Here is a 15,514-nt window from a genome sequence, read left to right as displayed (position 1 = left end):
ACCAGAAGTTATGAATGTACTTGCTAAATCTAGCCATTCTACAAACACACACACATGCCAGAGGGTAAAATATTTAACCAGAGCTAAACAAGCAGCAGTGAGAACACAGTCCCTTCCCTTCAGCAAGTTTCGCTGGCAGGGATATATTGCATCATACTGAAGGCAAACTTATTTCCAACAGAAAAAAAAAGGAACAAAATGATAAAAGGTGGTAAAGTTCCCATGAGTAAGACAGTCATATCTGGAGAGAACACTGATATTTTTATCACTGAAAGAAAATCCTTCCATTTTGTTCTAGTAATGGAATCACAGAATTGCAGACTAAGAGACAGGAGGAACTTTAGAGACCTGGTCCAAACTCCAACTTTATGTTTGCAGGAGGAAACCTGGACTAAAAATTAACCTCCTGAAACCTCTTCTGAAGAAAACTCTTTATTTACCACACGCTCAGACACAACCAAAGAGACTTTCTTTTCTTTTACAGACTAATTTGTGGATCACGGAACTGATGCAAATAAAAAAGATGCTGAAACAACAAACCCCACCTCTCATTATCCTGATTCCATAGCTTCCTCTGGCTGATAATCTTCTAGTCACCAGTCTTGAAACAAGTTACGTCTCAGATTGACTATCCCCCCCACCCCCCACATTTGTTTCTTTCTCATCCTTACCAAAGACTCCACGCTAACCCAGGTCCTCAGTTTCCTCACCCATCTCGTGTGTCCCGGCTCCAAACTCCTAAAACTCAGCTCTCTAATCATAATCTCATGGTGCATCCCAACTTAAAGGGCTTCAGGTAAAGAAAATGCCTCCAAGCTTTTCAAACTCTTCTCTCCCATGGACTCTGAAGGAGGCAGGAGGCTACGATGGCCCCAAGGTGTGTCTCCCCACCCCATGTACACATACACTTTCTCCCAGTGACTCGAGCAAACTCTAACCGAGGTACTGCTGGGAAGGGATTTTATTGATATAATTCAGGTCCAGATCGGGGTTGACCTTAAGATAAGGAGATTATCTGGGTGTTCCCAACCTAACTGGGTCAGTCCTCAAAAGGGACGGGGCTCTTCCTGGGGAGAGAGATTTGAAACATGAAAGGGGTTTGATGGAAGGGAGATTCTCCACTGCTGGCTTTGAAGACAGGGGGAACCATGTGGCAAGGAAGGAGGGAGGCCCTGGGAGCAGAAAGCAGCCCCAGCTGACAGCCAGCAAGGAAATGGAGACCTCAGTCCTACAACCACAGAGAACTGAATCCTGCTCTCAGCTTGCAAGAGAATGCTGATCTCCAGTTGACAACGTGGCCTGACCTTGATGCTAGGGAGATTCTTAGCAGAGAACCCAGTCACTCCGTGTGCCCAGACTTCTGACCTAAAGAACTGTGAGCTAATGAATGGGTGATTTAAGCCACTGACTTGTGGTGATCCACTACAGAGCAACAGAAAAACCAATGCAGCTTCTCCACACTCAGCCTCCATGTGCCCTACATGCACTCAACACTTGGGCCGCACAAACCGTCTGCTAAGCATACATGACAAGATTCTCACCTCTCACTGTTGATGTTATGCATAATAAAAGATGAGCCAATCTCTACTATTCTTGTAAAAGAGGGAAAATGAGAGTGCAAGAGCAGAGGCACACCAGCATGGTGGAGTGGAAGGACTCAGCTAAAATGAGTCCTAACATGCTGTCTGAGCTCAGGTAGGTCTTGGTGCTTCTGGGTCTGAATTTCCTCATCTATAACATTTGGAGGAGTTACTCCCAAGGTCCCTTCCAATGGACCCTTTCAAGGTGCTTTTATGTATCAAAGCCAAAATCAGTTTTTCTTTTACCTCCAAGAGCGTCTACACATTTAGTTTTTATGCCTATTTCTCCTCTGGAGATTTCATCCACTACATGTGAAGCCTCAGCATCAGAAAACAGAAAAGGACATTCGTTTGTATGCTGGGCTGATTAAAGTGGAGAATGCATATGACAAAAGGGCACCTTTTGCTCTCTCCAGAATGCACATGTGTATCTATATAATGTATCATTGTGTCCATAGGTGACAAAATACCTAGCTTTCATTAATACTAGACAAATTTGCTGTAACAAAGCTAGCACACGCTGCATTTAAGAATGCTGCAGACCTGGAAACAACCTAAATGTCCATCGACAGATGAATAGAAGATGTGGTATATATACACAATGGAATATTACTCAGCCATAAAAAAGAATGAAATAATGCCATTTGCAGCAATATGGATGGACCTAGAGATTGCCATACTGAGTGAAGTCAGAAAGAGAAAGACAAATATCATGTGATATCACTTATCTGTGGAATCTAAAATACGACACAAATGAACTTATCTATGAAACAGAAACAGACTCACAAACAGAGAGAACAGACTTGTGGTTGCCAAGGGAGAGGGAGGGTGGGGGAGGAATGCAGTGGGAGTTTGGGATTAGTAGATGCAAACTATTGTATAGAATGGATAAACAACAAGGTCCTACTGTATAGCATAGGAAACTGTATTTAATATACTGTGATAAACCATAATGGAAAATAATACGAAAAAGAATGTACATACATGTATAACTGAATCACTTTGCTGTACAGCAGAAATTAACACAACTATACTTCAATTTTTTTTAAAAAAGGTTAATTTTAAAAAAAAGAATTCTTCAGAGGAATCTACAAGTCAACTTGCTTGTTCCCATGCAAATACACATGAATTATGCTCCTTCAAATGAAAAAGGCAACTTCAGGAGGCCTAGGCTTTTGGCTGCTATTATTTCAAACCCCAAACATATCTGAATGTAAAAAATAAGTTCTCTCTGAAATTATTTTGTAGTAAAGACTCTCCAAGTTTAAAGTCCACTTATCATCCAGATAAGGTTTGACTCTTCATAAATATTAAGTAATCAGATAGTGAGAAGATTTTGATTCTTCTGTTATAATGCAAGAGTCAATCATTTTTTTTTTACTGATAAGATTTCAATTCCAAAGTGATAAACACATCTGGAGCTAGAACTGTGAAGGAGATGTATATTTCCGGAGGCCAGGAGCCTGTTTCATGGGTTGCTGGCTCGTATACCATCTAGTGGAAGGGGCCCACAGATAGTCATCGTTTGGGTGGAGATTCGACAAACTTGTCACGCACACAACTCTTTTTTTATTTTTCCTTTAGACAGTAATATTTATTATTATAGGAAATATGTATACACCTTGTTATATTTGTACTTTGAATTAATTTAGTGATAATTTGCAATATGCTATGTGGATTCAGACTGCAGTCATTTGAAACTTTACGTGATATGCCATCATAATTCATATGATCCTGTGATTCTAAAGTTTAAATCTCACCAGGTTGAGATGGGAATTTTCAGAAGTCATTTACTTTGAGGGTATTTGGGTTCTCTGAAATATGTGACAGGATCCCTGGGAGAAGGACTTTAAGACAGTTGCACTGCTATCCATTCACTTCTTTTCCCCAGAGGGGGAAAAAAAAAAGGACTCAGGCGACCTGGTCTAACTGTTTTGTCAGCTGGCCCTCTGGGTAAACAGACCAATCATATTTTCTAGGAAGAAGAAACCTTATATCAGAAATGCCTTTTGCAGGATATCTCTGGCAAAGAATTACCTATGGGAAATAGAACCCAGGATCTAGAAGGCAAGGCTCCCTGGAATATGCCATGTAAGCCATGCACTTCTCTGGGGTATAAAATATCATAATTGAAACCTAATTGAAACACCTCTAGTTCATACAACTCTTTATGTGCATTTGAGTCCCAAGCACGAGTTCCCCGTAAACTAAAAAAACTGGTCCCCAGTGTCCGAGATGCGAGAGCCACACTCACCGTCGAGCCTGTCCACCATGACCGTGTGGCACACCGCCAGCAGGAAGAAGAACTGTCGCACTTCTGGCTCCTTCCCCAACTGGATTTGCTCGATGAGATAATGGTCATAAAATACAAGCTTCCCATCGGAATACATATTCCAGCTAAAATCCACTGGCTGAAAGAAGCAGAGGAGGAAAAGTCAGTGTGCTTTAAAACAAACAACTTGGGCTTCACAAATGATAGGAACTTTTCTCTGAAGCCATGTCTTCATGCAAGCATCACCTTAGGATTTTAACACATTCTGAAGTGTCAAGAGGCTCACATCTGTCTTAACACAGCTTGTTGTGAGTTGAATTGTGTCCACCCAAAAAGATATGTTGCCCTAACCCCTGGTACCTGGAAATAGGACCTTCTTTGGAAATAAGGTCTTGGTAGATGTAATCAAAATTAGGGTATACTGGATTCGGGGGGCCCTAATCCAATGACTGGTATCTTTATAAAAGGAGTGAAATCTGGACACAGGCAGAAGGCCATGTGATGACACAGGCAGACTTCTGAGTGTTGAGTCTGCAAGCCAAGGAATGTCAAGGATTGCAGGCAAACACCAGAACCTAGGAAAAGGCAAGCAAGGATTCTGCCCTAGAGCCTCCAGAGGGAGCGTGGCCCTACTGACACCTTAATTTCACACTTTTAGCCTCCAGAGCTGTGAGGGAATACATTATTGTTGCTCTAAGCCACCCATTTCATGGTAGTTTGTTACAGCCCAGGAAACTCATACATAACCCAAGAGATTTCCTAAGTGAAAGGACTCACCTCTATTTTGTTATGACTGTTCTGAGAAGCATCCCGATGGTCTCCTGTGAACAAACAGGACAAAACAAATTGAGTCAACGGGTCTAGAAGCCTGTTTCTGGACAGCCCTCGAATTAAGAATGGTTTTTCAAGAGTTGTAAAAAAACAAACAAAGCATAACAAAGAAGATATTTGACACAGACCATATGTGGCCGGCAAAGGCTGAAATATTTCCTATCTGGCTCTTTACAGAAAAAGTTTGCTGGCTTCTGGTCTAGAGGTTCAAATACTGGCAAATTGTGTCCCTCTACACTGCAATCTCCTCTGGGGCCAGAATCACGTCCTATGAAGTGCTTTACCCCCGCCCTCCCCCAGCTCAGAAGGAACCACCAGCACGCAGAGGAGAACCCCTTCCTCAAGCCCTCAGCATCCCACCTTCCTCACTGATGTCCTGGGAAAGTACCATACACAGCACAAAGTTTCCTCCAAGTGGAAAGCATATGATGTTATGCTTACAGCTTTTAAAAGAATTATATCGTTTTTATTTAAAAGTTAGAGCACCCTATTTGAATACAGCATTAGCCTTGTTATTTTTATAAATCTATAGAACATTTCAGAATATCAAATGGAAATCAATTTTTAAAATATAATTGCGGTGAGATACACATAACATACAATTTACCATCTCAACTATTTTTGAGTGAACAGTTCAGCAGCACTAAGTCCAATCACACAGCTGTGCAGCCATCAACACCATCCATCTCCATGGCTCTTTCATCTGGTAAAATTGAAACTCTGTACTCATTAAACACTAACTCCTCATTCCCTTCTCTCCTCAGCCCCTGGCAACCACCATTCTACTCTCTGTCTCTATGAATTTGACTCCTCTAAGTACCTCAAATAAGTGGAATCATACAATATGTGTCCTTTTGTGCCTGGCTTATTTCACTTAGCAGAATGACCTCAAGGTTCATCCACGTCGTAGCAAGTGTCAGAATCTCCTTCATTTTTAAGGCTGAATAATATCCCATTGTGTGCATATACCACATTTTCCTTATCCATTCATCCACTGATGGACACTTAGGTTCCTTCTAAACCTTCACCATTGTGAATAATGCTGCTACGAACATGGGTGTGCACATATTGCTCGAGTCCCTGCTTTTGGTTCATTTGGGGTGTGCACCCAGGAGCAGAATTGCTGGGTCACATGGCAAGTTAAACTTTTGCGGAATGTGTACCTATTTCTGACTCCTGACCTCCCCACACGTGTGATCCCAACGCCACCAGTGACGCTGCTGCAGATGCATCATCAGAATGACCACCAGGGCTCTGAACTGGGAGGGGAGCCACTCTGGGAAGGCAGCCTCTGGCCACACATGCCCAGGGACTGAGTAACTAACAGCTTCCACTCACCGTAAATTTGCCCGTTGATGCAGCATTTCTTAAAGGTCATGATGTTCTGTGTGAGCGTCCCTGTCTTGTCAGAGAAGATGTAATGGATCTGCCCGAGCTGCTCATTCAGCGTGGTGGTTCTTGCCTTCGCGGGCGTGTCTTTCTCAGGATAGTACATCTGCAGGTCCCAGTTGATGAAGTAACTCTGTCCAAGACGAATCACTTCCACGCTAGGAAGACAAAAGATTACTTTTGATCGAGCTCTCAGATATGAGTGGCAGGCAGTGGATCTTGTCCTAACTTTGCGCCAAGAGCGAGCTGCTTATCTATTGCTACAAAGAGACAAGCCCTGCGGTGACCCATGTGCCCAGTCTCTGGGTTCTCCTGACCAAACACATCTTTCTCCAGCTTCAGGGTCAAAGCGTCCTCTCAATGTGATTTCCTACTCACTCCTGAGCACATCTGGCCACAGCACCCCACATTGAGAACACGCCGCCCTCACGGGTGACATGGTAACACTGCAGGGGGCACCCCACGATGTGACAGCTTCTACTCTTTTCTCTCATTCCCCATCGCACTCAGAGACAACTGGAAAGGCATGTTCACCTTTGCCCTCAACTGGAGGACAAAGGGAGTGAGGGTCCACTAGGTTATACACCCCTGTGTACTCTCAAGTAGGACAAAGGGCTTTTGGCAAATAACCCCTAAAGCATGGTTTTTTCCTAAATTGTTTTTTTTAACCATTTTTTAATTGAAGTCTGTTGTGTTAGTTTCAGGTATACAGCAAAGTGATTCAGTGATGTATATACATTTTTTGAGGCATATGTACCTATATTTACATATTTTTTCAGATTCTTTTCTATTATAGGTTATTACAAGATACTGAATATAGTTCCCGGTGCTAAACAGTAGGTCCTTGTCATTTATACATTTTGTATATAGTCCTAAATTCTTACAAGGTTACAGAATGTCCAAAATACGATATTCTAAAAGGATCATTTCCATTTAAAAACTATAACTGATTAAATCTATCTCAACTATTTAAGAAAGGTGCTTACACATCCAGCAACTGTTCAGTGGGCAAAGGATGTGTCTATAATAAGCTAAACAGATGGAAAAATAACTCCCTCCTTCTCTCCTCCCTTATGTATTTCCTGAGTGCCTACTATGTACCAGACACCATCCTAGGTACAGGGGACACATCAGTAAACAAAAGAGACAAAAACCCTGCTCTCAAGGAGGTTACCTTCTAATGGAGATGGACAAATAAATAAACCTTTAAACACGCAGTATATCAGGTGATGAAAATTCTCTGCAGAAAATCAAAGCAGGGTGAGGGACTGGAGACCGACAGGCAGAGGAAGTGATGTTTAAGAAAGAGAGGGTCAGGAAAAGCCAAGAGGATAAGGTGATTTTTGAGCAGAGACCTGAAGGAAATGAAAGAGCAACCATGTAGATATGGAGGGGAAAAACATGTTACAGGTGGAGGTCAGAGCAGGCGCAAAGGCCCTGTGGCAGGCACTGGTACAGCTGAGGAATTCAAGGAGGCTAGAGATGAGGGAGTCCAGGGAGTGGGTAGAGATGCTGGAGGTTATGGTTGGGTGTGGAGGGCAGAGCAGCAGATCACATGGGCCTTGTGGGTATAGTGTGGCTTCAGTGAGTCTATTCTGAATGAATAGACTGTAGGGTTAAAAACAAAGCAGAGATACTATCTGAAATGACCTGATCGATTTATAGTTTGAAAGGACCTTTACTTCCAAGAGAAACAAAGAAAATCATATTAGTCACATGACGTGACTTTTTAAACCTAAAACTACATATACAGTTTATTTCATAACATACATTTATAGATAGAGACAAAATAATCTGTATAATAGTTCCCCTAACAAAGGTAAAACTCATCTCAGTTTTTTTTTTTTTTTTTTAAATAACTGCAAACACATGGCTCCCCAGGGCTTTACTTCATGTTAAAAGAACAATAGTAACTACCTGTAATAAAATTAAAAATAAAACAAATGCACATGTAATAAAATTAAAATAAAATAAATGCTTCTAATTACAGGTGTGCATGTGGCCCTATATGCCTCTGGGCTATTACTTATTGGAACTAAGAGGAGACTCTGAATGCTGGGTATATTTCAAGGCACAATTTCTCTCCCAATGGTCTAAAGTTCAATTGACCAGGGATAGTGAACTTTGATATTAAAAAACGAAAAAGTAAAAAAAGTCATAAATATCACAAAACAAGGTGATGACCATTTGTCAGAGATACGATCCTGACTCTTATCGCGGTTGAGGTTGAGATGAGAAACACAGAACATTTTGAGAGGTTGACGGTGGGGAGGGAGAGTGGTATTCCCATTAGAAGGCAGCATTCAGGAAACCCAGTGAGTTTTGCAAGCAATAGGTGTAGCAGGTGGTAATAAGGAAGACACAGAAAAGAGGTTAGGAAGGCTCCTGAAAAGGAAAACAACCAAGTTATTCCATGATGTTCTAAATCTTCACCCAGCTCTTTCTGATGCTTGGGCTTTGGAGCCCACCAAGAAGGAATCTTGCCAAGCAAGTGACTAAGGAGTAGAGTTTGATCTCTGAATCTGGTAGCTGTATCTGTCAAGAGGTCGAGATAAAAGATGCTGTGTCTGGCACAGAGTAGACACACCAACGTTAATTTCCTTTCCCCGTATCACCCTCAATTCTGAAATGAAAGCTATTTTCTTACTTGTTCCTTATGACCTTTGAAACAAGAATTACTAGAGTTGAAGGTGTTAAGTTGGGAAGATGTACTGTGTTCTTCCATTAAAGCAAAAGGCCAAAGAGAAGACAGCCTTACCTGACGTAGAGAGAGATGGGCACCAGGGTATTCAGAACAATGATGTAGCCCCAGAAATTTAGGAATCCACGGTAGGAGGGTGTAGCGTCTTCTCCATCATAGAGGTACCAAGAAAAATTGCCAATTTGAGCTTCCCAGTAAGCATGGCCGATGGCAAGACCCGCAGAAAGCAAGATAAGAACAACAAAGATCTAAAAGACATTCAACAGTTAAGTTTATTCTAAAGATGCATTGTCGACCCCATGCATTTTATAGACGCTAGTTTATCTTATCAATACTTTCCTTATGTATGATAATTTAGTAGTCTGTAAAAACAACACACTTAAAATAGAAACAGTGTCATAAGAATGCTTTGAAAGTCTACTTATTTCTATGGTTGATTGATTTATCCTACATACCACATATAAGGTGAGGTTTTGTTCCCAAAATTATCTTTCAGAAGAGAAGGTGGTATCTTACATTCAAATCTTTAAATATTCTCATATTATTGAACATCCTCTCAATTACTTTTCCTTTGAACAATAGCATGCTGTCTGGGAAAGACACCTTACCTTAGCATGAAACAATTTCAAAGAATGCTAAATTGGGATACGTATAGAAAATATTTGAAGGAAATGATTTTTTAAAAAAAGAAGGCAAGGAAATTTCACCCAGATTTGGGTAATTATTCCTGAAGGTTTAATGATCACTTAACGTTTAAGATCCTTTAAGAAGTCATACAGTAAGTATTCTGTTGTGGAAATTGAGCATATACTTAAGGGATGAATAAAAAAGTCAACAGCCCTAGTGCTAGTTGGGTATTTGTGGGTAAGAATAAAATTTCCAGGGGCAAATTTAATTTTCTGGACACAGATTCCAAAAGTGCTATATTTCAAAAGAACTTGGCACAGAGGAGAGATGCTGAGCACCTTGTGAAGAGATGATGGGCATCTTGTGAAGGCTCACGCCACAACCAAGACAATGACATGGAAGATGCATCAGAAAAGTTCAAATGAAGTTTTCATGAAATGTGAGAGCAGGGAAAAACGAATTGTCTCTTAAATTATTATATTACTTTTATGTAATTTTGAATATGTATATGCAATTGAAGTACTGTAAGTATTATAAGTCTCTAAAAGTTTACGTATTCAAATTAAACTAGATCAGATTGATCAAGATGGCGGACTAGAGGACCTAGAATTCACCTCCCCTGTGAACATACCAAACTAAACTAAATACCTGAAAAAATTTCTCATTGGCAAACTGAAGGACTGCCTGATATTTAGGGCCACCCTACATGCAGAACAGTTACCATAGCAGTCCTGAGACTGCTATCCTTAGAAGGCCTGTTTGCAAGGTTGACTGTTGGCTGGCTTCTGGGAACTTAGATTTTGGAAGGGTTTCCTGATTCCTTATTTCTTATTCTCTGATAAGAATGGCTCATTGTGCCTAACTATTTGTGTAAAACAATATGTTTTATGCTGAATACCCACATTCCTTTAGGGAGTCTGAAATTTTGGTACATGCCAGGCAGATAAGTGCCTACACGACCAGACCCCAATAAAACCCAGGCACTGAGTCTCTAATGAGCTTCTCTGGTATAACCAACATTTCACATGGGCTGACACAAATTGTCACTGGGGTGGATTAAGTGTGTCTGGTGTGTATGACCCCACTGGGAGAGGACTCTTGGAAGCTTGCGCCTGGTTTCCTCCGAACTTTGCCCCATGAGCCTTCTCCCTTTGCTGATCTTGCTTTGTAATAAGCAAGAATTATCATAATAAATTCTAACTATAAGGACAACTATACACTGAATTCTGTAAGTCCTCCTAGTGAATCATCAAAACTGGGGGTGGTCTTGGGGACCCTTGAGAGACCTTATACCTAAACTTGCCTTATATTTGGACTCATACAGTACATGTTGGGGGGGGGGAAAAAAGGTTGGCTTTTAAGAGAACTATCCCTATGGGAAACTAACAGCAGTAAAATCAACCCTACATTGACTTCAGGAGCCCAGTCCCACTAACTTATCTAAGGCTCCCTGGTTTCCCAACTGATCACTCCACTCTTCAACTCAGGGTACACAACAACTGAAATTTACATTCCCAGGGAGATTCTCCAATTAGAAATGTAGCATTTCTGAGAAAAGGTGAGGGAATCTCCTCTCCTGCCCACCCCCTCCCAACCTTGGTGCACCTTGTGAACTTTTCTACTTGGCCTACAGAGATAAGACTTCTCTGCGTCAACAAATCTAGACCAAAAGACAGCAATCTACCAAAACAGAAAATAAGTACCGTATACACCATGTAGTTCATCAAGTAATCAATTTTAGTTCTTTTAAATCTGGTTTTCCCACTGTTCTTCATTATTTTAGTGTCAGCACCTAAAAATGGAAAATTCAATATGATCAACAATTGGGAAAATCAATTCACTGGCATGTCAATAAAATGACTCTTTGGTTTCAACAGAGAAAGGACATAAAATCAATTTCCTCCTTTAAATCTTTAATGAGCCTACAGATCAATTTCCCAAGAGACTCAGAAAGTACCTGCAAAAATGACCAATCCATGGCAGAAATCAGTGTTCCTGATTACACAGCCGCGTAACAAAATTTTATCAGCATCCAAAGGAAAACTTGTATCTCTCCAAAATAGCGTTCCTGTAAACTTATCTAGTCGGTTATTCGGTTCCTCACATTCAATAAAACCTTTTAAAGGAGATATGATCTACATAAGTACTCACATATGAAAGGTTTTCTGGTTTTAATTAATATGGATTGAATCAAGCAACGAAAATCTGAAACAAAGTAAGACATGTTTGCACAAACCATCAAATATTGCCAATGAATTTTCTTCTTGGAGATACTGGTGTGTGATTTCAAGTGCCATTCTGAACTTTAAATTGGTTTCTCTAAAGGAAGAGAAAAAAAAAATTAAATGAACAAATTTCAGAGTTTGATAAGGAAGTTAAAGAAAATTGTACAAAGTAACATTAGGCATACCTGGAAGTGAAAGCTAAATAATCAGTTTTTTCTATTTTCAAACTCTCTGTTCACTTGGAACTTCAGGTTTGGATGAAGTTATCCCCTGAACTAGACAAAAACCCCTGACCCGGGAAATGTTGGCCCCCTTTGCTGTTTGTTACAGTGAGGCAATCTGGGTAGGACAGAGGTACCCAGAAGCTTCCTTTCCCTCTTCTTACTAACTTAATTCTTACCACCAGCCTGAACTATCAAACTGCTGTTTAAAAACTTAGCTTCTAATATTTAATCACACTAAGATAATTCTACAAAACATATTTGTGTTTGAAAGGGTCAAGACTCTATCAACTTAACATTTTCTAGAGTGAATAACTGGATCCTATGTCTTTGAAAGTTAATTCTATCTAAAAAAGGACATGGTCACCTTACCCCCAATACTTGGCATGTCCCCACTGCAGTGGAAGGCTAGGCACATGCAAGAGGACACGCAGGGTCAGGCTGGGCACACATGCTCTGGAAAGCAAGCCTGTCTTATTATGATGAATGACTTTTTTCAAGTTCCACAAATACTGACTGGGGATTTCCATGCACTAAGAAGTGGACCAGTGGTTCTCAACTTTCCATTCCGTTTGCTCTGACAGAGCATGCTAGCATTTTATATCTTTGTAAAACTTTAGAATCTCTCACTCACGGGAATAAGAGCTGTTTTACAGTTAAGGTTGAACAATCAACGGACTGATTTATAGAGCAAAGAAAGCCCTCGTTTTTACTCAGATGATCTCAGCTCTCCATGAAGAAGCTTACGCACATCTAGGGTGTGGGGAAAGGGGTTTATGCCAGAATGGGAAACACAGGCACTGGCCTTGGGAGCGAGCACAGGGGAGCAGCACCCCAACTCTGCCACCCACTGTGTGACCTCGGGCAGGCGACCTCACCTCCAGTGCCTCAGTTTCCTCATGGGTAACTTCGAGGTAATAATAACATTGCCTCATAGGGTTGTTGAAAAGATTAAATGAGCTACCACGCAAAACTAATGCAACCTAGTCGGCACTCCATAAATATACCGAAAACTGGTCAAAATGGTCAAAAATGGAAGTTTATCTTTTCAAGTGGTAGCATAATAACCAAAACCAACAAAGGGGGAAAATAGTCCACCGGCAAAGACTTCAAAAATCTATTCTTTTTTTTCCAAAACAGATACTAATAGTCATTCATCTGTATCTGAACACTGCTCAGCAGCTTACAAAGGGCTCAGACATACACTGTGTCATCAAACCTTCTACTTTCCCTGAAAATGGGCTTTCAAATATGGCGATGGAATGGGCAAAGAGAAGTTGGTCTACTAGGGAGTCAGACCATTGTTGTCTTACTGTGGGTCCTTCTAGGTACTAACAAGGCAAAGACAAAGAGAGGCTGGTCTTCTACAGAGGTTGCTGGACAGCCAGCAGGGGGTAGAGGTAAGGCCAGACCTCAGGGCTTCTCATCCAAGTACACAGCTTCCAATGTAACAAAGGTTAGCCTTCCAAAGGTTAGCTTTCCAACAGGCCCACCTAAGACCCACCTACCCGTCCAGTTCAGCCGTTTCCACGTAGCAGAGGCTGTTAGGTTCAGAGCTGGACAGCAGCAGGATGTCAGCCTGTTTGAAACAAAACACACCAATAACACAGAGAGACCCCGACCCCCGAGGCAAAACTGAGCACCAGGTCAGATGCGAGGACAAGGAATGAGACAGCAGAGCTTGTCCACTTACTGGGATGAAATCATTTTTTTTCAGACGAATGACATCTCCGACTTGAATCTCTTTCCACTTGGCAATTTTGAACCTAAATATTAAAAAGAATGATAGTTTAGTGGCTTTTTAAAGTTACTGGCAAGGGATTTGGAATTATTCTGTCCGGAAGCCAAAGATTCTGGGAAAACATATACATCACAGGGAAAAGGTCTGCCAAAAGTTCAGCCATCTGATGATTAAGGGGTCACAGGATCGTCTTCTCCTCTGAAGGAAGTAACAATGGCGGTGCTGACTTTGATGTGTCCTTTCCATTCTATGTTGTATAACTGAGGGTCAATGGGGGCTCCTTAAATGTGTGGGAAGGAGACACATGCCACTCCTCTGTTTCTGCTCATGTCCTGTGCTCCCAGCCCTTCTCCTTCCTTTCCTCTCAGTTATCCATCACCTGCTGGTCCCAGGACAGGGATGCAGTATGGCTCCCACATGGGCCACCTGGAATCGTCATGGAGCTTTAGTGCTGGCCTCCTCTCTACTGTTTAAAGTTATCTTTTTGATGAGTGTGTACCCCTTTCCTAATGAATCTCCTAAGGATATTGATAAAATAAAAAGACTGCTTCCTTCAGTATTAAATTCTACTGGAAACACCCATTTAAATGTTTAACAAGTCAATATTTTTTAAAAGTTTTAAAATATAGTATAGGCAGACCTCGGAGATACTGCAGGTTCAGTTCCAGACCACCACAACAAAGCGAATATTGCAATAAAGTGAGTCATATGAAATTTTTGGTTTCCAGTGCATATAAACATTATGCTTACACTATACTGTAGTCTATTAAGTGTGCAATAGCATTATATCTAAAAAAACAATGTACGTACATTCTTTAAAAATACTCTATTGCTAAAAAACACTGTCATCTGAGCCTTCAGTGAGTTGCAATATTTTTGCAAAAGCAACATCAAAGATCACTGATCACAGATCACCATAACAAAAAAATAATAATGATTAAGTTTGAAATATTTCAAGAATTACCAAAATGTGACAGAGACACGAAATGAGCAAATGCTGTTGGAAATACGGCACCTTGCTTGACGCAGGGTTGCCACAAACCTTCAATTTGTTAAAAAAAATGCAGTATTTGTGAAGCGCAATAAGGCAAAATGCAATAAAGTAAGGTCTGCCTGTTGTCTGTTTTAAAGGTTTTCATTATAGAAAAGATATCTCTAACAGATATTATGAACCTACCACAACTAATAACCTTAATTTTTTTGGAGGCAGAAATCCAATTACTATGTTGGTCCTCCCATTAATTTATGGATAAAAGAGACCTGGAGATTTAAAATACATTTAAAATATACGCTTATACCCCAGTTTCCCCAATTTTACAAGAATTTAATACACAATTTTTAATCTCAAGATTTTTCTTAACCTGGCTTATCTTTCACTAAGAAGAATGGTAGTTAGTTTACATTTTAATATTTCTGAAATGATCAATTAGCAATGTGCGTGTGGGTCTCAATTATAAATGAATAAGTTAAGCACCTTCTTGCCACGGCTCTTCAGGGGTATTAGAAGCAATTCCGTTTGACTCTTCCACTGTGATGTCCAGTTTCACCTTGGGGGACCCCTGTCACTTTGCCCCACGGATGCCCAAGTCCCCATACATGGGCTGTCGGGGCCACAGTCATGCCCGATATGCACTCCTAACCCCAATTCAAGGCTACTCAGAGCTACTCTTTACCAGTGTAGTCAGCCAGGCTGTGGGCTAAACAGGGCTCTGTGGGCTAGCTATGAATCTCACCACCATCCACGACAGTGATTCTAAGTGACTTGAAAGGTAACCTTTGGAACAGAATCTATTTATTTGGAAAGGGAAAAAAAAGCATCTAAACATATTTATAGATTGAAATAGTCTATATTCAAAGTAGACACCATTGAAGCGTGGCTATAACTCAGGTTATTTTCCTCAGTGTTGACACACGAAATGTCTTTGAA

General features: G+C 40.8%; 1 protein-coding gene across 2 annotated transcripts in view; it reads right to left on the bottom strand.

The window, feature by feature from the left end:
• ATP8B1 (ATPase phospholipid transporting 8B1) overlaps positions 1-15,514 on the bottom strand; it is a 108,404-nt gene that overhangs the window by 21,863 nt on the left and 71,027 nt on the right. Inside the window, exons 7-15 of one of the 2 annotated variants that reach the window (XM_061170265.1) lie at positions 13,540-13,612; positions 13,355-13,425; positions 11,637-11,719; positions 11,358-11,516; positions 11,104-11,192; positions 8,831-9,021; positions 6,022-6,230; positions 4,630-4,673; positions 3,835-3,991 (exon numbers count right to left, since the gene is read on the bottom strand). In XM_061170265.1, the coding sequence (XP_061026248.1) occupies positions 3,835-3,991; positions 4,630-4,673; positions 6,022-6,230; positions 8,831-9,021; positions 11,104-11,192; positions 11,358-11,516; positions 11,637-11,719; positions 13,355-13,425; positions 13,540-13,612 (1,076 nt within the window). The remainder of the gene's footprint in view (positions 1-3,834; positions 3,992-4,629; positions 4,674-6,021; positions 6,231-8,830; positions 9,022-11,103; positions 11,193-11,357; positions 11,517-11,636; positions 11,720-13,354; positions 13,426-13,539; positions 13,613-15,514) is intronic. The other variant, XM_061170266.1, reaches the window with a different exon arrangement.

This window comes from Eubalaena glacialis, chromosome 15 (assembly GCF_028564815.1).
Source record: "Eubalaena glacialis isolate mEubGla1 chromosome 15, mEubGla1.1.hap2.+ XY, whole genome shotgun sequence".
Lineage (NCBI taxonomy): Eukaryota > Metazoa > Chordata > Mammalia > Artiodactyla > Balaenidae > Eubalaena > Eubalaena glacialis.
The sequence above is the reverse complement of the archived record's forward strand: the minus strand, read 5'-3'. Positions and strand labels throughout refer to the sequence as shown.